The following is a 23,137-nucleotide window of genomic DNA, read 5'->3' as shown; positions in this document are numbered from 1 at the left end:
AGAGTGAGAGGCACAGGTGGGGGCCGAATACTGGTTGCAGAGGGATTAATGCTGCAGCCGTGTTTACGTGCTGTGCTGCTCCGTGAATATATATATTAGCCATGGTGTGCCGATATAATATAACCGTAGGCTAATTTGAGACGTTTAAGAATTTTCAATGAACTGCATACCTGATAATTGCATCTTCCTGTTAACTTTAAGCACATTTCCTATGAAAATACACATGCAATAGATTCCTGTGAATTGCAATTAGAAAAATATGTCCTTATGCTAAAAAAAAACACACTGCTGGCACCCTGTGCTGCGTCACATGCACATGGCCGCGCCGCTGCAGTGCGCGGCCCCGCGAGTGTCACATTATGATGTAAAAATAGAGCTTCCGACACACAAAGGGAGGCTCTGCCCGGCGGAGCAGAACAACCCTGAATTCGAGGTGAGCGTTTCTCTTTTAAAAGAAACTGTATATAAAACCGTGCCAGCGTGAGTGAGATGCGAAGTCAAACTCGCACTGCCAGTAAAATAATTAATTAAAAGATATATTGTTGCTAGAAAAAAGGGATGGGGCGACTTGCTATATGGGTAAGCACTAACCGAATCATCACCGGGGATGGAAATTCAAATATTTCTGAAGATAAACGGTGTCTTTCGCATGCCTGGATGTTTTATTTGCTTCTTATCTTGAGGTTTTTGTTTGTTTATTTATTTATTCAGCTATACGTATTTGTTTGTTTTTTTTGTGACCGATTAATAATATGAGCTACAGATCAGTTTTGCAGTACCGCTCGGAACTAAACGGACAGGGAACATGTTGCACCGCGCTGGCCGTGGTGTTCCGTTCACAACAACCCGGGCAGACAGGAAGGGAACTCGACAGCTGCACATTGTTTTTTTTGCAATCAACTTTTTATATTGTTATTATTATTTAAAGTTCTAAAACAAGAAGCAAAACTGAAATAAATAAAACTCAACACGTGAATTGTGTAATCTCAAATTTATATGTATATATATATATATATATATATATATATATATATATATATATATATATATATATATATATGTGTGTGTGTGTATATATATATATATATATATATATATATATATATATATATATATATATATATATATATATTGAATGGGAATATACACGATATTATAAGTACACTCTTCAGACAAAATATTAGTTTGCTACGTATCACACAGCAATATTTTTCCAAGTTTTAGGCAGCCAGTCGTGGTAGAGACAGATAATCCTTATCTGATAAGTTTTACTCGACTCCGGGGCCGTTATGTTTATTACTGGCGTTCTGCTGGTCATGTACGAACATTGGCTGTATAAAACTATACACTGTCAAATCACCTTAATAATCTAGAATTGATTTATGATGATCCTGAACTAAATACAAACGTTTTCAGACGTGAAACAAGGGCCTATTTTCGTTCCCAAACTTTTATGATCAGTCTGAAAACAGCCCGTTGAGTTGTTAATTTTTTCTTACCCTTCAGGTCTCTTATAAATAAACAAACTTTCTGATGCAACTTTCTTACATTTTTCCCCCCACTTTAGATTGTTGATCCAGCATCCCTGTGAAGTTCCCTGGAGAGCAGTCCAGCAAGGAGCCACAGAGGGGAAAGTCTTCAACCGCAGATCTTCCATTAGCGTTCAACCCATCAGCCCAAGGAGGGCATACTCTGCCAACCACCTCTCTGTTGAAAGACTCCTGCATTATTTTTTTTTCTGGATTTCCGTGCTGGGAAGTCTCAGATCCAAACCCTTTGCAGCTTGTCTCCTTTGCAGCTTCCCCTACGCTTGCTGCTGTCGGTCTTGTAAACTTGTGAATTGAGGTTCATACTAAGGCACGCTTCTCCAGAGATCCAAGTTAGAACGACTGATCCGGATCTGAGATCGGTGTCAGTTCTGTTACAGTTCCACAAGGACGTTCTGGAGGTTCTCATCAGCAGTCAAGATAATAATGTACCGGACCTATAGGGCTGCCTTTCCTAGTGGGATGGGTACACTGATTTTGCGTCGTTTATGAAAATGTTAGTGTTAGTTTCACGGTCTGCTCACTGCCACATCTTGCGCACATTGGGAGAAACTGGCGTCAACACCTTCGTTCTAGATGGATTTGATACGGGTTGCCTGCTGGAACAAGAGAGATTTGTAAATAAATAAATAAATAAATAAATACAGCGTCTTGATGAAGCCTTTATTTAATCACCGCTTGCGAAAATTAAGACGGTAGTGTTTGGAGGGGAGGAATACGCTTGATTGGACCCTTGCTTTGGAAGATTCCTTACTGCTTCCTGGCCTCCGAGACTCGAGTGTGGTTTTATTTATTTATTTTTTGATTTTCCTCAAGGCGTGAAGATGGATTTTTACCTCTTCCCGTTCGACAGTCTGATCTGCATCCTCCTGGGGATATCTTTCACTGTTTGGTTTACTCTGCTGCTGGTTTTTATAATCGTCCCTGCCATCTTCGGAGTCTCCTTAGGCATCCGAAAATTATACATGAAAACGCTGCTTAAAATATTCAAGGTGAGTGAGGCTGCCTGCCCAGTCGACAAAATATTCCTGTTCCGTTTTAATGGAGTCAGCATTCTTCTGTGTGATCAGGTTTTAAAATATCGAATGCGTTCAATTTCAGCGACATGGATTTTTAAGGTGGTGTTATTACATTAGTGATCAATGGCGTTGTTGAGACTGAAAAACAACGCAAGATTAGCACAGAACAGTGACCTTTCCTTCAGTAAAACACCACCGCGTTTTAGGGTTTTGTTTTAAACGTGAACATGCGTGTGAAAGAACTGAATTTATTTATTTTAGGATTTCTACATCCAAAGCTGCAACCGACATGATTTCAGCAGGGATTGCATGAACAAAACGGTCAAAACCGTCTTTTAATTGCCCGAATAAATAATGCATCAGTTACAGCTGCCAAGTGGCGCTACACAAACTGATCATTCCAATGAAGCACGCCACAGAAAATCAGGTGAGGGTCGTTAGGGTTTATTGGGCTAAACTTACCATTCCAAATGAAACAAGTGAAGAAACAGCTGCTTTTCAGCAGAGAACAGTGACCCACACAAACCCAAGCCTGTTTCTTCAGCAGTGTCCCTCGGAATGGTAAAGCTGCCCTATCAACACCAGTGGCCCTGACCCTGTGGAGAGTTCAAACGTTTTTCATACCCTGAATTACTCCTGTAGGCTCCTGCAACACCTGAAGGTAGAGCTTCTAAGAAACCTATTTAGAGGAGTGTTTCCTGCTGGTGCCTTGGTCAAGTTGTGTTACTGTTGCACTCCTCAGCGTTGAGAATCACACTGCATTGGCTTTTTATTTTTTTCAATCTGTGATGAAGGCTTCAGTTGAAGTCTTTATGCAGATGCAAGCTTCAGATTACTCTGTGTATAGTGGTTGCCATGTGGCACTGGAGAACAGATTGTACTGTGCTTGTTATCCAGCCTTCTGTTGGCATTGCTAGCCTCCTCGCATGCCTTTCCCAAAATACTGAACCAGGTTCCTAATCATAGCTGGGAGTAACGTGAATTTTAAAGACTGTACCGGCGTGAAATGATTGTTCGGATAAGCTCTCCACGAAAGTCAGGCGCTGACAATCGGGTGAGGGTCATGGGTGTCGATGGGTCTAAGGTACCATTCAGATGTGAAACAAGTAAAGAGCTGCTTGGGTTTGTGATGACCGCTCTGTGAAGAACAGCAATCCACACAAACGCAGACGTCTCGTTCCTTCACTTGTTTCACTCGGAATGGTAAATTAGCCCGAGCGACACCACTGACCCTGACCTGTGGAGAGCTTGATCTGAAAACAGTAACAGTTTCGTGCAGCTCTAAGACCCTGCTGTTTGCTCCAGTAACGTCTGGTTCGCTGCACATTGTTCCTGTGCTGCTGTGAGCGTCCCGGTGGGGCTGCAGTTCTGTACTTCGCTAGCCTGTCATTTATAGACCTGCGAAGCTTGAAGCCATGATGGCCAACGTTTTCATATTTTACAGGGGAGAGATGGTCAAGCTCCTAAATAGTTTTGAATAAAGACATTTTCTAAATTTAAACCAAAAGTTAATTTAAGCAATCCTGTGATGTAAAATTGGAAATTCATCTACGTCCTTTTTTTTTTTTTTTTTTACTTCTCTCCCATCCCGCCCCTTTCCCATAAATGTTCTGTACAGTACTGTTCAGCGAAAAGTAATCTGGCTGAATGTTGGTTTTAAAAGACAGGCTTGAATTCTTCTGATCCGGACTAATGCCTCTGTGCTTTGAGTTCTGAAACTACTTTGCTGAGCAGGTCACAAGCAACTTAAAACCTGAAAATACATTAGACAGGGTTATTCTAGAAAGAGTCCATGCAAAGTGTTTATTTTTTTTTAAAACCGAGAATGATATTTAAGCTGCTATTTTTAAATGGAGACTGCAGCTCCTTGGAAACTTCAGTTCAAGACTTTAGAACTTTGAAACACCTGCCATAACACTGTCAACAGAGTTATAAATGCCCTATGGGCAGCCACTACAGTGCTGCATGGGAAGAGGCATATATGTTATTACAGAATACATCCAATGAAGAGGAAGACGTCACGTGGCTGGGTATTTTGAAAGGACAGTCAGTTTTCAAAGTATTGTACACATTACCTTGGGTTACCGTTCTGAAAACGTACTTCAGTGATGGAAAGAAGACTCCTATTGCACAGCAGTTTCACCCATTTCAGGTTTTAATGCAAGCTTGTGTGTATGCAACAGTGTGCCGCAGTGTGTATGCAACGAGCTCGGGCGTGTCTCATTAAACTCCTAGTAAAACCAGAAATGGATCAAACTGCTAAGCAGTGAGTCTTCTTTCCATTCCTGTACTTGCTGCTGAAAGAGTAGGCTAAAGAGGCAAACCACACTACTCTAATGTGTGTCTCCTCTCTTTCTCTCTCTCTCTCTCTCTTCCTGTCTCTGTCGATTTGTTATCACTTTTTTTATTTATTTGCCAGCTTATCGTTTGATTTCATTTCATGCAGCGGTGCAGAGTGTTTGCCCTAGCAAGCTCCTCTGGGTTTAGATGCTGTAAAAGTGTATTAAAAACAATATCAAAACTCTTGATCACATTGTCAATAGACCAGTAGAGGTCGTTCCTCTTGGTAGTCACGGGGTCTATAGTGATTATCAGTAAGAGCCAGGCAAGGGTTTCATTCTGTGTTTGTAATTGGCTCATGTTATTTTTCTGGCTGTGCAGTCTGTGTTCTGGTGCCAGGCAGCGGGTGTGTATTGTTTTCTGCTATCCCTGGCAAAAGCACTCTTTTAACCAATCCCACTTCACTGTGTTTGACTTTTATTATTATTTATGCAGAAGTTCTAAGTGCTTTGTTATTGCATAAGTCTTTACTAACTTTTTTTAGCTTAGTTTTTTAGCTGGTGCAACCCAGTGCCAGAGAGAGAGAGAGAGAGAGCTCTAGGGTAGACTGCCCTGGGAATGGGTTCTCCTCTGAATAAGAACATAAAAGTTATGAACGAGAGGAGGCCATTCAGCCCATCTTGCTCATTTGGTTGTTAGTAGCTTATTGATCCCAGAATCTCATCAAGCAGCTTCTTGAAGGATCCCAGGGTGTCACCTTCAACAACATTACTGGGTAGTTCGTTCCAGACCCCTCACAATTCTCTGTGTAAAAAAGTTCCCCCTATTTTCTGTTCTGAATGCCCCTTTATCTAATCTCCATTTGTGACCCCTGGTCCTTGTTTCTTTTTTTTAGGTCAAAAAAGTCCCCTGGGTCGTCATTATCTGTACCTTTTAGGATTTTGAATGCTTGAATCAGATCGCCGCGTAGTCTTCTTTGTTCAAGACTGAATAGATTCAATTCTTTTAGCCTGTCTGCATAATTGCTGCTTTGTGTTTGTCTGTTTCTTTCCAGTGGGCGACGCTCAGGATAGAGAGGGGAGCCAAAGAAAAAAACCACCTCCTTTATAAACCCTATACCAACGGTAAGCACTCCTGTTTAGTGTCATGAGTCATACTGAACCAACACAGCAAAGAAAAACAATATTTAAATGTGGCCCTTTGTGACACCGAGACACGTCTGCTCTTGATGCTTTTCAAACTGGTTTTCTCACCTCTTATTAGCACCACATACTCACAAAACCCTTCCTGTTCTGCTGAAGTTTCCCATAGCTAATAGATCATTTGCTTAATTAGACCTTTTTACTTGTTTTCAACTCTTAAACTGTTGCAGATTTCAAGTTAGCTATAACAATTGATAAGTAACTTGAACTGCAACTGTTTAAGAGCTGAAAACAAGTAAAAATGTCTAATTAAAGCAAATCAGTTCAATTAAGGGTATAGTTAAGTAATTGAGAGCTCGGTTGGAATGAAAACCAGCAGACACAGGGGGTCCCCAGGACCGAGTTTGAGAATCCCTGAGTTAGTTGAAGAGCTGGTTGCTATAAAGGACTTCCTAAAAGATGTGTGATCAATTTCGTGTTTTTTTTTTTTTTTTAATTGAAAACTGAGTGAATGACTGTCGCATGGTTTCAGCCTGTGTTGACCGCATTGTTTAGGTAGTGTGGGTGCGAGAGTGAGCCACAAGTATGACTCCACAGCAAGAATGATGCTGCCTTATTGAGGCGAGTTGAGCGTGATATTTAAAGGCTGTGGTGTAACGCCTCTGACGCTCTCCTCCCCCCCCCCAGGCATCATTGCCAAGGAGCCCATGTCCCTGGAGGAGGAGATCAAAGAGATCCGGGGCAGCGGCAGCAGCAAAGACCTGAGCAGCCCCGAGTTTGAGATGAGCGACATCTTCTACTTCTGCCGCAAGGGCGTGGAGAGCATCATGGACGACGAGGTGACCAAGCGCTTCTCCCCGGAGGAGCTCGAGTCCTGGAACCTGCTGACCCGCAGCAACTACAACTTCCAGCACATCAGCCTGAGGCTCACCGTGCTGTGGGGGCTCGGGCTGCTCATCCGATACTGCTTCCTGCTGCCTCTCAGGTGAGGCACACCTGCCTCTGTGGGGCTCTCCCTGTCTGGGAGCCTGACTAATTCCAGGGGTCTGGGTCTGCTGATCGGACGCTGCAAGCCCAATCTAAGGGACAGTCCGTTTTACTCCAAAGTATTGCACAGATTACCTGGGGTTACCATTCTAAAACTGTGCTTCGGGGATGGAAATAAGACTGCTATTGCGTAGCAGTGTCACCCATTCCAGGTTCTAGTACAAGGTTGATTAGCCACAGTGTGTATAGGTAACAAGCTCAGGTGTGTCTTATGTTCATAGTAAAACCAGGAATGGGTCAGACTGCTATGCAATAGGTCTTATTTCCATCCCTGCAGCGCTCGATCTCTGTGTTCTCTGGCAATGGGTTCTACAGTAAAGGAGAACTAGAGCAGCTGCTTCAGCTGTCATTGAGACAAGAAGGCCTGTGGCATTTAACCTTGGTTCACCAATAGCTGCATAATCACTGTACATTATCTAGAGGATTAAACACAGCAACACTGTTTTAATTGCACTGTTGGGCTTTGCAATCTTCTTGTCAACAACATCTTTTTTTTTCTGTTTTACTTTTAATTGGAGGTGCGCCGTTTTCAGTTTAAAAACAAACCCATTGAAAGCTGGATGGAAACCAATCTTTCTAGAAGCTGTGTTTTGAATGCTATGCTTCCGAGGCGCAGTTTTGAGTCTGCTTGGTCACGCCTTGTGTGCTGTATGCAAAAAGGATATTCTACGATGACCGCAGAAGCAGCAGCGTTTTCTACGCCAAGGTTTTAGCTCTATTAGCCATGTCTCTGCCGAGGACAAGCAAGGCTTGCCAACTTCCAGAGCCATTAATAGGATGACGTTCTGTTTTCAATTGCCCAATTACAGCGTGCCGATGAGATAACTCTCCCGTTGCTCCATTAAGCACACAGAGCCGCGTTTTAACAAGGGAAGGTCTGTCAGTGCAAATAAGGATACTTGGCACAGCCGGCTGAATTCCATCCGGGATTGCAAAACTTCAGCCTTTTATATGATCCTGAGTCCCCGTCCCCCATACTCAGCACTGTGGAGTTAGTGTGCTCAGCTGAGGAGGCTTAGAGAAGCTGAATTGTTGCCTCAAGTGCAGGTTTGGGGTCTTGTTAAACTTAAGTTTTGTTGCCCTGTAAGACCAGTTGTGGGCAGCCTTTGTTTTCTTGGTGTGATTTCGTTAAAGTCAAACCCCTTGCGCTGTGAGAGAGGTGAAACGCAAATGTTCTCATTTAAACTGTGCAACTGAGCTGGCATGGCAAACACCGCTGGGAGTTGATTTCTACTGTGCAATCTAGGGGCGTAATTAAAGTCTTGTCCGTCCCCCGCCCCGCACCCCTTGATTTCTCAGCAGTAGAAACTGTGTGATATGCAGAGAACCGCCCTCAATTAAGTGTTATCGAATGATCAGGAGCGAGGCGTTTGTTAGATCCATTGGTCTTCACCTGATGCTGCATGTGCGCGAGGTTTAGACTCCTTCGTGCTGTGAAGAGACGTGCGATCAGTTCAGAGTCACCTGATTGCTCAAAATCCTGGTACCTGCCTGGCCGTTTCAGTAACCCACCTGAACAAGGTGACGTTTTGAACCACAGCACTGGAGCGAGTTCCTAACCCTGTATCGTGTCTCTTGGCTAAATGTGTGCGTATCGCCCTGCCATCTGGGAGTCTGGAGGATTAGAGAGACGGGATGCAGCTGGTTTTAACCCCAATTGATTAACTCTAATAGGTTCAAGGCAGAGGGGCTAGATAATTGAGCACTTACTAATCAGATGGGGTTTGGGATGCTGCTAGAGTCCAGTATCTGTATAAACAAAGGGCTGAGACAACTAGATACATGTGTTAATACATTGTAGGAATTCGTGCAAAGAACCAATACGAACAGATATGTAGTTCTGTATAGTCAGTGATCAGAAAAAAACCCAAACATACTCTGATCCATATATATATATATATATATATATATATATATATATATATATATATATATATATATATATATATATATATATATATATATAATATATAATATATATATATGTGTGTGTGTGTGTGCTTTTTTTTAAAAAAACAATTCAAATTTTGCCTCAAAGTCATTTACTGTATTACCTTCTGAAAATGACTGCAGTTGCAGGGTCGTGACTTTTGGGTTAAACAAACTGGACTGTCAACAAGGTCATGAAGTGAGTGGAGTGCGCAGAAGGCTGTAGATGAAATCCACGTCCAGCTGAGTGATTGCGGGGCCGCGCAGGTCTGAGCGCAGTGAAACGTGACGCTCACACGCATGTTATTCTGTTTGCAGAGTGACTCTGGCATTTACTGGAGTGGGACTTTTGGTGGTTGGAACTACTATGGTGGGGATTTTGCCGAATGGGAGGTAAGTGCATTGAAATATCAAGAGGCAGTATATTTGTGGTGTCCCATTAGTCAGGCATCGTAAGCAATGTCATATATTCTGCCCATTTTTTAGGATGTTGTTCCTCTTTTGCTTAAAGGCATTTCACACCTGAAAGAAACAGAGACGATCAACATTGACAATTCTACCCATGGTGCCTGGCTTGTGGGGCACGGTGGCTATATGATTGGCAATTAGTTTTGCAAATCTTGTATCGGATACAAAACAGAGCCTCTTCAGAGAGACCTATTCATTTTAAGGCAGTTTTGCAATATCCACTTGATGCGCAATTTTCCTCTCGGACAGCTGCGTCATTTGTACTTCATCGCTAAAATGTACAGAACATTTCCGTATGGATGAAGAAATTCAGTTTCCCCTTTTTGTCTCTTGCGTTGCAGATTCAAAAACTTCCTGAGTGAAAAAGTCCATCTGATGTGCTACCGGATCTGTGTGCGAGCCCTGACTGCTATCATTACCTACCATGACAGGTGAGCCACTCCGCATTGCATCGCAGAGTCTCCTCGCTCTGGGGCCAGCTTGTGTCAGCCTGGGCTACCAGTTCAACTGGAATAACATTCTCAGCTCATTGTTGGCTGAAGGTGGAGAGTTCTAGCTCGGGGACACGGAACAAAGTGACAGCATCCAACACCTGCTTGGGCACATTTAGCCTCTGCACGCCCTGCTTGTGTGTGTGTGTCGCAGGTATTGGGTTACAGGCTAGACAGTCCTGTTTAGTGGGTACTGATGGGTTTGTGAAGGAAGGAGGGTGTTTGTCTTATTTTAGGCTGTCACCTGTTGGTTGTTAATTATACATGCCCGTTGACCGTACAGTGCTAACAGTGTGCTGCAGTGAGCGAAAGGAAAAAACCTTCCATCAAGAGGTTCCGTGACATCGTAAACCACAAGAGCAAAGCCAGAGATGGACTTTTCATGTAATTTATATGGATTAGTTAATTGTATATGGATGTTACATTTTCAGAACCACAAATGTTGCAAAAACTTTGTATTTATTTTTTTTATTTAATAGACGGGGAGGTGCGTAAGGAAATATGTAAAACCGGAATTTTAAACATTTGTTGATTTTGTATTTTAGGAACGGAAGGCTCGGGGAGGGGGGGGTGGGTTGGAGAGAGTGATGTTTCTGACAACTGACCGGGGAGTTATTACTACAATGTCAGAACAGTAAGCTATTATTTGGAGGGCGAAGTAGATATTTATGACTCTCTCTGTGAGTGTGTGTGACTGGTACAGGTGAATCGTGTAGGTTCTAGAAGGGGATATATTTGTGTTTTTGTTCACTGGTTTTAGAAAGCAAGCTTTTTACAGGCAGGAAAAATTTTGATCAGGAAGATTTATTTTAAAAACACTTCATGGATATAATATGTAACTCGGTTGTTTGGGAGTCAAATTAATTTACAAACAGTTTCCCATTCTGTAATTCATTTTGCACCACATACAGGGGTGGAAATTAGACAGATCACCTTGAGTTACCGTTCTGAAAACGTACTTCGGGGACGGAAATAAGACTCCTATTGCACAGCAGTTTTACTCATTCCAGGTTTTAATACCAGCTTGGTTAGCCACAGAGTGTCTAAGTAACAAGATCAGGTGTGTCTTATTAAACTACTAGTAAAACCAGGAATGGATGAAATCGCTATGCAATCTGAGTCTTACTTGTATACCTGATAGGTATGCGTGATCAGATGCTGAGTAGTATGAAACTCTGAGTGGTGTGCGTTAAGCAGGATGTAACCCAGCCCTGATCTCCGCCTCCCTGGTATTTATTTTCCTCCATACACTGTTATTGACCTTGTTGCCGCTGCCTCTCAGATATTTCCTATATTTACCTTGACAATTTTTTTTCCCTTGGCTGGGATACTGTAGACAGCCGTGGCTGTGAGCCAGGAACCAGCCACGTGGCCTGCATTAGTGAGTGAGTGAGGAGACGCTTGTGACTTGTCTGCCCTCGTGGCTTTCCTCAGCAGTTTATTCCTGCTGTAGTGTTGTGCAGGGTCCTTAAACTTGGTTTGTCTGATGCAGATCAGGGATGGAAATGAGACTCCTATTGCACAGCAGCTTCACCCATTCCAGGTTTTAACACCAGCTTGATTAGCCACATTGTGTATGCAGCTAGCTCGAGTGTATCTTATTAAACTCCTAATAAAACCAGGAATGGAGCAATCTGCTGTGCAATTGGAGTCGTCTTTCCATCCCTGCTGATACTGGTAGACTGTTTAGACAGTCTTGTGCAAATTTAATTTACTGACAAACATAAACTGACAAATCAATTTATTTCCATAAAAATGCCTGTCACGTAAAATGCACGCAGGTTAGAGTGATGTGCATTTTTACACAACGAGCGAGTGACTGCCAGGGACAAACAGCAACAGGAGGTTGAATTGAGTGGGTCACCAAAAAGTGTCTGCGGCTTTTCCACATGGTTCACACAACCAGTAACGGGACTGTGAAGACAGGATGTTGGCTTCCGTTTGATGCTAAACTGCAGACCGGGGGGGCAATTATAATTGGTTACAGCAGAATTGTTTGTTTGAAATTGCAATTACAATGCTATTTTGTTCAATTACAGTTCTGCTGCAGTAATTACAATTGCACTAAAAAAGTAACATGTTTACCCTAAATAACCAAGCAGTAATCCTGGGTACAAATACAGAAACATACTATGTAACTTACTGTTAAACAAATGGGGATCACCAAAAGTGATTGACAACACAAGACTAGTGATTGAATGACCAGGGTGTAGTCGAACTGCAATCGGTCAGTTTGATGGCATAATTAGTTACGCAGCTGTGCCAATGTTCAGCTACAATTACATTGCAACTGCCGTTAATTACAAATTGTTCAATTACAACTGTAGTAAATGCGACCTGTTTAGACTTTGCCCTATTGGATGTGGTTGTTAATAATTGGAAGCCATCCATGACTATTGAACTACTGGAAGATGTGTTTGTGTATACAGCTTACATAATTCAAATGGAAGAAGTATTGACTAGGAAATGAACTGTCCTACACTGTACACTCCCTACTATGTAAACACTCTGTGTTTGACCAAAGTATTTGTGACAGAATGTTAAACGCTTCTCACTTCGCTAACGTTTTAAACTCTCAGCTGTTGCAGGATTCTATTCCAGTTGTGGACCCAACAGCACCTGATCCGTGGGCAGTGGGGATAGTTCTCTTTCAGAATGTATGATGTATGAAACTGATACACGTACATCGGCAATCAGAAACAGCGTGTGCCGGTGGCACAGAGTAGGAGTAGCACCAGATGACACATGTGATTCGGAATGGAATGTACAACTCCTTGGAACAGTTTAGCTCATTAAAAAAAAAAAAAAAAAAGGAAAACGCCCTAAGGCACATTCTTTACTGTCATATTGGGATGCTAAAAAAAAAAAAAAAAAAAGTTTTTCTGGGATGGAGGGTGGGGATGAAGCAACAGCAAGAGAGTATATAACTTGTGGAGGGACAATTGTCCCGGTGTGTGTCAGTTGTTTTTGTGCAGAGCAGTGGATGATTTGCTGAAGGGTGACCCCTGCTGTTAAGTTTGTGTAGTACAGATAGGTTTTTCTTGGTTTGTTTTTGGTGCCCTCTACTGGTCAGACACAGGAAATACTATTGCTTTGCATTGTGTATGAATGTGTGTGTGTGGTTGTTTGTTGCAGTAGATCCAGCAGCCAAACAAGAATACTTCAAACTTTACAGTTGTTGACACCTATCGCTTACTGCACAGTGTTTCATCAGATTTTGAGACATACTTTAAATGCATATTGAATTAACTCATGTTTCGAGGGGAGGGAAAAAAAGGTATTTTATAGGAACTCAAGTGAGTTTGGTATTTTCTCTGTTCAATAAGAGTTAACTGAAAGGAAAAGCTCTCTCTCTCTCCCTCTCCCTCTCTCTCCCTCTCCATGTCCATTTCTTTGTATTGCAGTGAGAACAAGCCTAAGAACGGAGGGATTTGCGTTGCGAACCACACCTCCCCCATCGACGTGATCATACTGGCCAGCGACGGCTGCTACGCCATGGTAAGCTGTGCCAGGGGGCAGCGCTCCCTTCACAAAGCACTGTCTCCCAACACAGAGAATGCCACTTCACACAGCACACCAAGCACTACCGCCCAGCACAGCACACCAAGCACTACAGCCCAACACACCACACTTCACACAGCACACCAAGCACTACCACCCAACACAGCACACCAAGCACTACAGCCCAACACAGCAAGCATTACCTGCCAGAGAATGGACCACAGCGACTGTTAGACGAGGATAATCAGGGTCTCCGGCGGCAGCTGATGTGACACGAGAACATTCCTCACGGCTCCCAAAGAACTTGAAGAAAATTGTGTGCTTGTGCGACGCTATTCTGCAGCCTTGCAATGCTGCCCCCTGCTTTTAGACCTCTCTTTTTCAAGCAGGTTTGACCGTGTGTGTGTCTGTCTGTGTTTCAGGTGGGGCAGGTCCATGGGGGGTTAATGGGAATCATTCAGAGATCCATGGTGAAGGCGTGCCCGCACATCTGGTTCGAGCGCTCCGAAGTTAAAGATCGCAACCTTGTGGCCAAAAGGTAAAGGCGCTGTGCTGATGAAATGTGTCCGTGGCACGAGATGAGCGCACAGAGTCAGAAATCGTACACCGGGCAAGCAGCAGTAACAATAGTGAAATTCTAGTGTAATCAATCTGAAGTAGGCTGATCATTAAAAAAAAAAAAAAAAATGCTGTATTTATTTCTTATTTTTATGTATTGTATTTTTGCATGTTTTATTGAAACTTGTCACCAGCACATTTGCTGCAGTTTTACTGGGTTTTATACCATCTTAAGAGAAAAGGCTTGACCTGCAGTACACAGAACAGCTAACGCAGCCGAACACATGGCAACGGTCCTGTGACGTTTTAAAACCTGGTCTACTTTATATATTTGTAAACTTACTCTGTAACTAGTCCCGGCCATCTGTGGTGCTTAAAGCAACTTTTGACAACACAAAGTTCGTTAAGCTAATTGTAAGCTTCTTATAAAGCAGTATTGAGAAAGCGGAGGCGTGCGCGCGCTTTTCTTTTTCAATCACCCTGCAAGCGAAGGCTTATCAGTCCATGCTGATTTGTTTAACCACGGCAGGATTTTACTAGGCAGGCTGCGGGGCGTCTCGTTTCCTGTGTGTGTCCTTTGGAAGGTGCTAGCAGCAGTGCTTTTGAGATGCTCCCCTCCTAGATAACATGCTTTTTATCAGCTGTCATCTCCTGCCTTTTTCAGGTTAAGTGACCACGTGGAGGACAAAACCAAACTGCCCATCCTGATATTCCCAGAAGGTGAGTGAAAATGCTGCATTACTGGAAAAGGCTGCAGCTCTTCTGCATGGAGTCAGTAAAAACAAGCATGTCTGTGACATTCACCCCAACGCCATGTAAAACAAATTGGAGCCGTCAGTAACTTACAAAGGTTAATTACAATGTTCTGTATCCACTGTGTGTGTGTTAAAATTGAAGTGCTGAAGATTAGTTATGCACAGGGTTTCCACTGAAGTTGTGTAAGAGTTTATAAAAGAAGCTTAGTTTTCCATTGCTTCCATAAACCTTGTTAATCAAGTACTAAGAGTGCCACTCCTTTCTTGAGAGCTTTCAGTGATTTATGTGATGTGTTGGTATTAAAAAAACACAGTTTTAAAAAAAGGAAGATGCCAGTGCCTCCATATACCCCCATTGTGATGCTCTCCTACAGCAATGTTGATACTAACCTGTGATTCCTGGTGTGTTCTGTACTTCATTAGAAAACTGGCTTGGTTGGCCTTCCAGTTTGTTTACGCTCCTTTTAAAGTCACTCCTGTTATTTTAAACGGCCAGGCTTCCGCTACCACCTGCAGCAGTAGGAGGTTATTCATACTATTTGTAAATGAACGAGGCTTCTGTTTTTTGTTTTAAAATGAAAAGCGGTCTGGTTTTCTGCACAGGGACCTGCATCAACAACACCTCTGTGATGATGTTCAAGAAGGGGAGCTTTGAGATCGGAACGACAATGTATCCAGTGGCCATTAAGGTAGGCATGACTCTGAAGTTGCAGAATCAAGCAGGAGGTAGACTACAGGATTATCTGCGTACTGTCGTTCAGGCTTGTGGAAAGAAATCGGACTAACCTCTTGCCAGCTTGATGACGAAGTTTGGCGCTAACCCAGCTACCAGCACAGGAAGCGGGCGGGCGCTGACGGGTCGAATGATCTCATTCTGTAGTTCTTCATCTCTTCTGGGCCGGGCTTTCTTCCAGCATGCCCCTTCGATTGGTTGAAACCAACACTAATTCTTGGTGCCTAAAAATATTGCTTTACCAAGCAATTAAAAAAATAAATAAATAAAAAGTAAGCTTGAGAGTATCGACAGTCAGAAAACTCTTTTTAATTGTAAATATATAGTGTTGTTTCTAAGATTTTTTTTTGAGGATGAAACTTTTAACATGCACTTCCTAGTATTTCCTAATGTCATGGTGTTGTAACTGTAGTTAATGTAGCTGAATTTTGAAATGCCGCTATGGCCAAAGGTTTTGCATCATCTAGAATTTTAGGATTGAAACGTTAATAAAAAATAAACTATAAATCTTATTTAATATCATGTAATCAAACAAACTACAAAATGATGTCAAAGTCTGCCGGAAGCCGTAATTGTAGTTCAGTATTTCATGTTAGATTTCGAAATGTTTTCAATTTGTTTCAAGTATATGGGGGAAACTACAAAGCGGTATGTAATTCGTACCGCTTTGGGAGATTGCAAAACTTTTGGCCAGAGCTGTACATGAGATGTTCGTGTTATTACACAGTGTGGTGATGAACGAGCAGCAGTCGTTTTATTCTGGGCTGGTCTTTCTTCCAGTATGACCCTCGGTTTGGAGACGCTTTCTGGAACAGCAGCAAGTTCGGAATGGTCAGTTACCTCCTGAGAATGATGAGCAGCTGGGCCATCGTCTGCAGCGTGTGGTACCTGCCCCCTGTGACCAGAGAGGTGGGTTAGAGGGGAGGGGAGCGAGGGTTTTAGACAGGCTATGCATCATATGCAGCGTGTGTGGCACCTGCCTCCCCTGACCGGAGTGGGGAGGTAGAGGGAGGAGGGAGATCTTGGAGGGGCTTTAGCTGGGTGACCGTCTGCCGTCTGCAGGGTACCTGCATCTGTCGATGAGAGTGGTGAGTTTGGGGTTGGCTGTAAATGGTATAGTTCTTCTGGTGTGTGTGTGATACCTGTCTCTGATCATCACTAGGGAAATCAATCAGTCCTAGGCAGGAATGGATATAAGACTCCTGTTGCATAGCGGTTTGATCCGATCCTGCTTTAGTAAGACGCATGTAAGCTTGTTACCTGTACACTGGGGCTAATCAAGCCTGTAATAAAACCTGGAATGGAGGTGAAACTGCTCTGCAGTGGGAGTCATATTTCCATGCCGGAAGCTGTAATTCTGAAGTATAGGGTGTTGGTTCAGGGGCTCTGCTCAACTCTTCCAGGATCCACACAGTTTTGTATAGTGGAATTTGCATTCTGCTGTTTTAAAAACAGCTTGATCTGCTGATGTACAAACATCCCTTTGAAATTCAATGGGAGGGTGCACTTAAGCATTTAAGAATATCACTGTCTTGCAATAGCCTGTTTTTTGTAGTATTATTATTTAACATTTTGATTTACCTGAGCTACAGCAGTTTGGTTCATAGTGACGTTAACTAGAGGGTTTCAGGGAGGAGACTGGCACTGGAGAGGAGTGTCAGGAAGAGTGAACGATGGAAGTCTGCATTAAACAATCCCTCACTCTCTGATCTGTCTTGCTATAAAAAAAAAAAAAAAAAAAAAACTGAACACGATTGTGGGACACTGCAAATGTATTTTTTTCAATATTGGGGAGGGGTGGGGGGGAATAAACCATTGTTTTCTATTTGAAATGACCTTGCAGTGGTTTCCACGCCCGTTATTTGCATGCAGGTCAAAACGGCATCCTGCCTTATTTACATGGGCAAATCGGAGCTTTCCACTGTCATCCTTTCCACACGAGTTACCAAAACTGGAGCACTGTAGATCATAAGCATCCGCTTCATAAGCCTTGATGAGGCTTTCTTTAACTTTGTAAAACTAAATATTTTGTGATTGAGGGCAAAACTCTATACGTTAACTTGCACTTCACAGTATTTACGTATGTCATTTTGTTGTAGGTACGTTTTAAGTACAACGTTGAATGTTTTATTACAGTGTTTGTTTAACTCGCAGTGTTTTATTGAACGGGCAGGCACTTGGCTGATACGGATCTGTAATGACTAACTCTGGAGTTTGCCAGCGTTGGAGACACCTTGGCAACAGACCTGTGTGTGACTGGTACTCGCCAAACCGGATTCACAGAACTTTAAGTCCTGTAGGGGACTCGTGTCTATACTTGTTTTAGCGCTGTCCTTAAACTTCAGAGAAAAATGCCTGTCTCCTAAAACAACCATATCATTTTTTTTTTTTTATAATTCCAAGCACTAAATGTCCCGTATTGAGAATCCTTCATCTCTCTCTCTCTCTCTCTCTCTCTCTCTCTCTCTCTCTCTCTCGTGCCATAAGCAATTGCAATTTTATACTTCCAAGATCACATTTCTTGGTGTCTGTCTACTTCATTCTCTCTTCTATGCAGTCGATCAGAAACCAGACATCCTTAGCTCTCCAGTTAGTTTACATTACCTAACGGGCAGCTTCAGCAGCAGATACACAATAATTCATAGTGAACTGAACAGGGAAACCAATATATAAAATCGCACACTATAAAAACACCATTTTTTTTTTTTTGTAAGGTGTGATATTTCTACAGTCAGACTCCAGGTCTATCTCTCTTTCTATTCTATCAATGTGTGGTTGTTGGTTCTTCGGATGTCGCGGTGCTAAACTCCAGCCCCGTCCCCACCCCAGTGCTCATTCGGGTTCCTCTTTTCACAGGAAGGAGAAGATGCGGTGCAGTTTGCAAACAGAGTCAAGTCCGCAATCGCCAGGCAAGGCGGTCTGGTGGACTTGCTGTGGTGAGTCAATAACCTACTGTACTGACACGAGGTCCCTGAAAGGTAACATGCAAGGTTAATCAATGAGCTGAATAAAAATGTATCTCCAATATCGGGGAACGATACAAACTGATATCCTCTCTTTGAACTTAAGTTCTTAGCAGATGCCCTTAACCAGGGCGACTTACAATTGTTACTAGATATCACATTATACATTATTTCACATATCACTTTATTTTTTTACATACAATTACCCATTTATACAGCTGGGTTTTTACTGGAGCAATCAAGGTAAAGTACCTTGCTCAAGGGTACAGCAGCAGTGTACCCCCACCTGGGATTGAACCCACGACCCTCCGGTCAAGAGTCCAGAGCCCTAACCACTACTCCACACTGCTGCCAAATTGAGCTGTAAATACAAGGGCATATGTATGTATGTGTGTGTGTGTCTATATATATATATATATATATATATATATATATATATATATATATATATATATATATATATATATATATATATATATATAAAAATATAATTATACACACACACTATACACAAGTTGGCTCTCTTGGGCAAAAACTTAGTTATTTTAAATAATAATCATCATAGCTAATTATAGTATTAGGATCTACTGTATATCCTCATAAATCCTAAATATGAACAAAAATAAAGACTCATTAATCCCGTTTTTTTAATTGGTTTAAAAACGTTCACATGCATTTTCTGTGCCCTGGTATGTACAGCTCCATTTGAATATTGAAGTTTTGTATGCTGCTGCAAAAGTTTTGGGGGTAACCACCAGGAAGGAAATCGGACTCCCATTGCTTAGCGGTTTGTGGCTAATCAAAACTCGCAGTAAAACCTGGAGTGACTCAACGTATAGGCAGCACGCTCAAACATGCCGCCTGTATTTATTAAACTGTTCATAATACCAGGTATGGATCTAACCGCAGTGCAATGGGAATCCTGTTTATCACTGTGCAGTTTCAGATAAATAAGTGTTTTTATTGATTTTTTTTTTTTAGTAAGATCAAAACCTACTGTATCGCGACAGGAGTTTTTAAAACCTGTATTCAAATCTGTATGTTTGTATTTATTTCTTTCTGTGTGTTTATGTAGGGATGGGGGACTGAAACGGGAAAAAGTAAAAGGCACTTTCAAGGAGGAGCAGCAGAAGCTGTACAGTAAGATGCTGGTCGGAAATCTGGAAGACCGCAGCCGATCTTGAGAATTCCGTGTGGGAGAGGGTGCGGAATTCTGGGAATGACACATTTGGGAATACTGGCTTTCTTTAAAAGCTGAAGGCAGACCTTTTTTTTTTTTGTGTACAAAACAATGGGAGTGTGGGGACACGCCTTTCGACTTCCTCACGTAACTAAAAACAAACAAAAAAATCTAAAATACCAACACACAAAAGAAAATGACTTTGGAAACTTGGAAAGAAACTTGTACCGTATAAAAAGGGACTGATATTGATTCCTGTAGTTTTTTTTTTTTTTTTATACAGAGAAGTTACTCCCTTTTTTCTTTTTTTCTTTTTTTTTCATTATATCTGAGTGAAGCTTCACAAAAGGGGATGGAAATGTGAATTATTTTAAGGAGTAGGGCACAAACAATTCATGCCAGAGCCACGATGTTACTTGCTACTGCATGATCTTGTCTAGCTCCTCATTATGTTACAGAACCACTGTTGTTCTCCGAATAGCACAGCACCTTTTTTCCCATCTAATATCTACATTTTTTTTTTGTTTTCAATCGCACGTTGTTATAACTGTTGTCCGCACAGATGTTAAATAAGGGGAAACGCTGGGAGCAACAGAGAATAAATCTGGAATGTCAAGTGGAAGGCTGTTGCACGTCTTCACGGTGTGTTTGGGGGGAGTGGATTCAATCAAAAACTAATGCAGCACTGTTTTGGGTTTTCACCGTTCTGTGGTGCCATTTTATCAAACCTGCTGTGAACACCAGTCCTTTGTTCTCCAAAAAACACTAATGTCTGTGTTCCTCTTTGATAACGCCACATTTATTTTTGTAACCATGATTCACGAAAAAACAGTTCACTGTAGTGAAATGTCTGGCTTTTTTTTTTTTGTTGTTCATTTAAAAATACGAGCAGGTTGCACAATGTATTTCAATTGAAGAAAGAGAAGTAAAATGATACTAAACCGATAAAAGAACACTGAACTTTTTTTATATATATATAAATGTTCTCTTGCACCATTTGCTGCACCTAACAGATTATTAGTATTTAAAATATTTCTAGTTTTAATACTTCATCGCCCAAATCTTGCCCTCCCTCGAGACAAATGGGTGCTCTTGTTCTTGAGGAGCCTGCTGGGATGGGCAAGATTGCGCTTCCTGTCCAAGTCTTTGTTCCAACCACAGACCTGCAACTGTTTAATTAAACAAATTAACCCTCCCTCTAAAGTCCTTCGTGATTTAATTTAACCTATTAAAAAAACTGCAGTGTGTTTAGCCCTCCAGAGTGAAGATCTGGCACCACAGCTGTAATGAACAGTGGTGTTTTGAAGCCTCCATGGAAGGGTCGAATTGAAACCACAGAATGCAGCCTTTTTACAAGGAGCAACCCCCCCCTTGTTGCCTTTAAAACTTGTTCAGGATAGAAGCCATTGGGGGTGTCTTTTAATGATCGAGGCAGATCTTAACACTCTTTCTCTATTGATCTTGCTGGTGAGATTTCCTATTAGGGCTGTTTTTTATTGCCCCCATAATGCTTACAATAAAAATACAGGGTAATAAGATTTGTTAAGTCTGCTCTTTTAGAAATGCTAAGGTGGTGTTATTTAGATCGCAGTTTAGATTATTAAAATAAACCTGGTATATAGTTGTGTGGTTTTTTTTTTTTGTTTGTTTTTTCAATGCTGAATCACATCCACTTCATAGTTCCTCCAGGTCACTGGGCTGTGGTTCACATACCCAGTTTGAAAATCTCTCTCCGCCCTGATCGTGATGAGCACAAAGACAGATAACCGAGACTCTTACTGCAGAGACGAAGTAGCAAGAGGGAGGCTACAAGTTTACAGGGTTTCTGTAAATCCTCCCCCAGCAATGTTACAACATTTTATTTAGCAATTCTTCCTGTGTAATATCTCAAGTGCCTGTGTTCCCAATTAATACCTCGTTTGGTGTTTTTTTCTGAATTATTTTATTATTATTATTATTATTATTATTAATAAATCGTGTAGTTTGTGTTACTTGTGTTTTCCTTTTTAAATAGTTCCAGTCTTTCATCTAGTAACATAACCTCTGCAGTGACAGTTCATTTTTTGATCTAAACCAAACTTGAAATATTGTGTTATTATTATTATTATTATTATTATTTATTAGCAGACGCCCTTATCCAGGGTGACTTACAATTGTTACAAGATATCACATTATACAGATATCACTTTTTTTTTTTTTTTTTTTTTTTAAACATACAATTACCCATTTATACAGTTGGGTTTTTACTGGAGCAATCTAGGTAAAGTACCTTGCTCAAGGGTACAGCAGCAGTGTACCCCACCTGGGATTGAACCCACGACCCTCCGGTCAAGAGTCCAGAGCCCTAACCACTACTCCACACTGCTGCCCGCTGTTTATGGATTTTGTATTTTATTGATTGGAAACGTGGTTAATATTTTATTCTTAACAAAAATAGGGATTGTGGGGTTTACTAAAAGTGCAGATTGCACTTCAGTTCAGGTCCTTTTATTAAAATGAAAATGTGGATTACTAAAAGGGTCCTAATAATAATTGGTGGAGAAAAATATACTAGTTTGTGCATTTGGCTACAGATACTAAATAGTTAAGAGTTTAAAAAAAAAAAAAAAAAACTCTTAACCTTTATCTAACTGCACGACATCCCATTGTCAAATAAACACAACCTTCTGTCCCAGCGTTTGAGCCGGGCATCTGGCCATGACTGTAGAAGCCTGTCCCCTCGCCCACGGCATCTGCCTTATCACACTGTGTATCTTTATCCCTCCCACGTTAAAGTGATAAAAACTTCAGAGTGCTCCTTTGTCATGTAACCCTTTTGGTGTCTGACGGCACCTTTGTGTTTGGGAAAGTGCACAAGCAAACAAACACATGCTGTGACTGTTTTAAAAGGTGCCTTTTTTACAGGACAGTGCTCCTCTTCGTTTGAGAGGTCGCTGTAGAAGCTCTGATGGCAGTCTGTGCCTGAAATTGGACTTGATGCAGGGAGACTGAACTGATACCTTGGAAACCAAACTCGAGAAGAGTGCTCCCTCTAGAGCAGGCTTGAGTCATGGAGACTGAATTGCTCTCTCACCCCCTAAGAGAAAGGGTGCTCCCTCCAGTCCAGGGCAGGCTAAGGCATGGAGACTGAACTGCTCCCTCCCTCACCCCCTAAGAGAAAGGGGGCTCCCTCCAGTCCAGGGCAGGGCAGGCTTGAGGCATGGAGACTGAACTGCTCCCTCACCCCCTAAGAGAAAGGATGCTCCCTCCAGTCCAGGGCAGGTTAGAGGCATGGAGACTGAACTGCTCCCTCACCCCCTAAGAGAAAGGGTGTTCCCTCCAGTCCAGGGCAGGCTTGAGGCATGGAGACTGAACTGCTCCCTCCCTCACCCCCTAAGAGAAAGGGTGCTCACTCCAGTCCAGGGCAAGCTTGAGGCATGGAGACTGAACTGCTCCCTCCCTCACCCCCTAAGTGAAATGGTGCTCCCTCCAGTCCAGGGCAGGCTTGAGGCATGGAGACTGAACTGCTCTCTCCCTCACCCCCC

General features: G+C 42.1%; 1 protein-coding gene across 1 annotated transcript; it reads left to right on the top strand.

The window, feature by feature from the left end:
• The first annotated feature begins 289 nt into the window (after positions 1 to 289).
• On the top strand, positions 290 to 21,234 carry LOC117397902 (glycerol-3-phosphate acyltransferase 4). Its single transcript, XM_033996854.3, has 13 exons — positions 290 to 433; positions 1,568 to 2,539; positions 5,901 to 5,970; positions 6,676 to 6,973; positions 9,283 to 9,357; positions 9,774 to 9,863; positions 13,328 to 13,421; positions 13,847 to 13,962; positions 14,647 to 14,702; positions 15,341 to 15,426; positions 16,251 to 16,379; positions 18,327 to 18,406; positions 19,509 to 21,234. The coding sequence occupies exons 2-13, from the start codon at positions 2,372 to 2,374 to the stop codon at positions 19,615 to 19,617; spliced, it is 1,371 nt and encodes a 456-aa protein (XP_033852745.3). The 5' UTR covers positions 290 to 433; positions 1,568 to 2,371; the 3' UTR covers positions 19,618 to 21,234.
• The last annotated feature ends 1,903 nt before the right edge of the window (positions 21,235 to 23,137 follow it).

The sequence above is a fragment of the Acipenser ruthenus genome, chromosome 46, assembly GCF_902713425.1.
Source record: "Acipenser ruthenus chromosome 46, fAciRut3.2 maternal haplotype, whole genome shotgun sequence".
In the NCBI taxonomy this organism is placed as follows: domain Eukaryota; kingdom Metazoa; phylum Chordata; class Actinopteri; order Acipenseriformes; family Acipenseridae; genus Acipenser; species Acipenser ruthenus.
The sequence above is the reverse complement of the archived record's forward strand: the minus strand, read 5'-3'. Positions and strand labels throughout refer to the sequence as shown.

Excerpts from the sequence above, each read along its gene's own strand:
- LOC117397902 (XM_033996854.3), top strand. The coding sequence starts at position 2,372 with ATGGATTTTTACCTCTTCCCGTTCGACAGTCTGATCTGCATCCTCCTG. Across the intron at positions 5,971-6,675 it reads TTATAAACCCTATACCAACG|GCATCATTGCCAAGGAGCCC; the intron begins GTAAGCACTCCT and ends CCCCCCCCCCAG. Across the intron at positions 14,703-15,340 it reads CATCCTGATATTCCCAGAAG|GGACCTGCATCAACAACACC; the intron begins GTGAGTGAAAAT and ends TTTTCTGCACAG.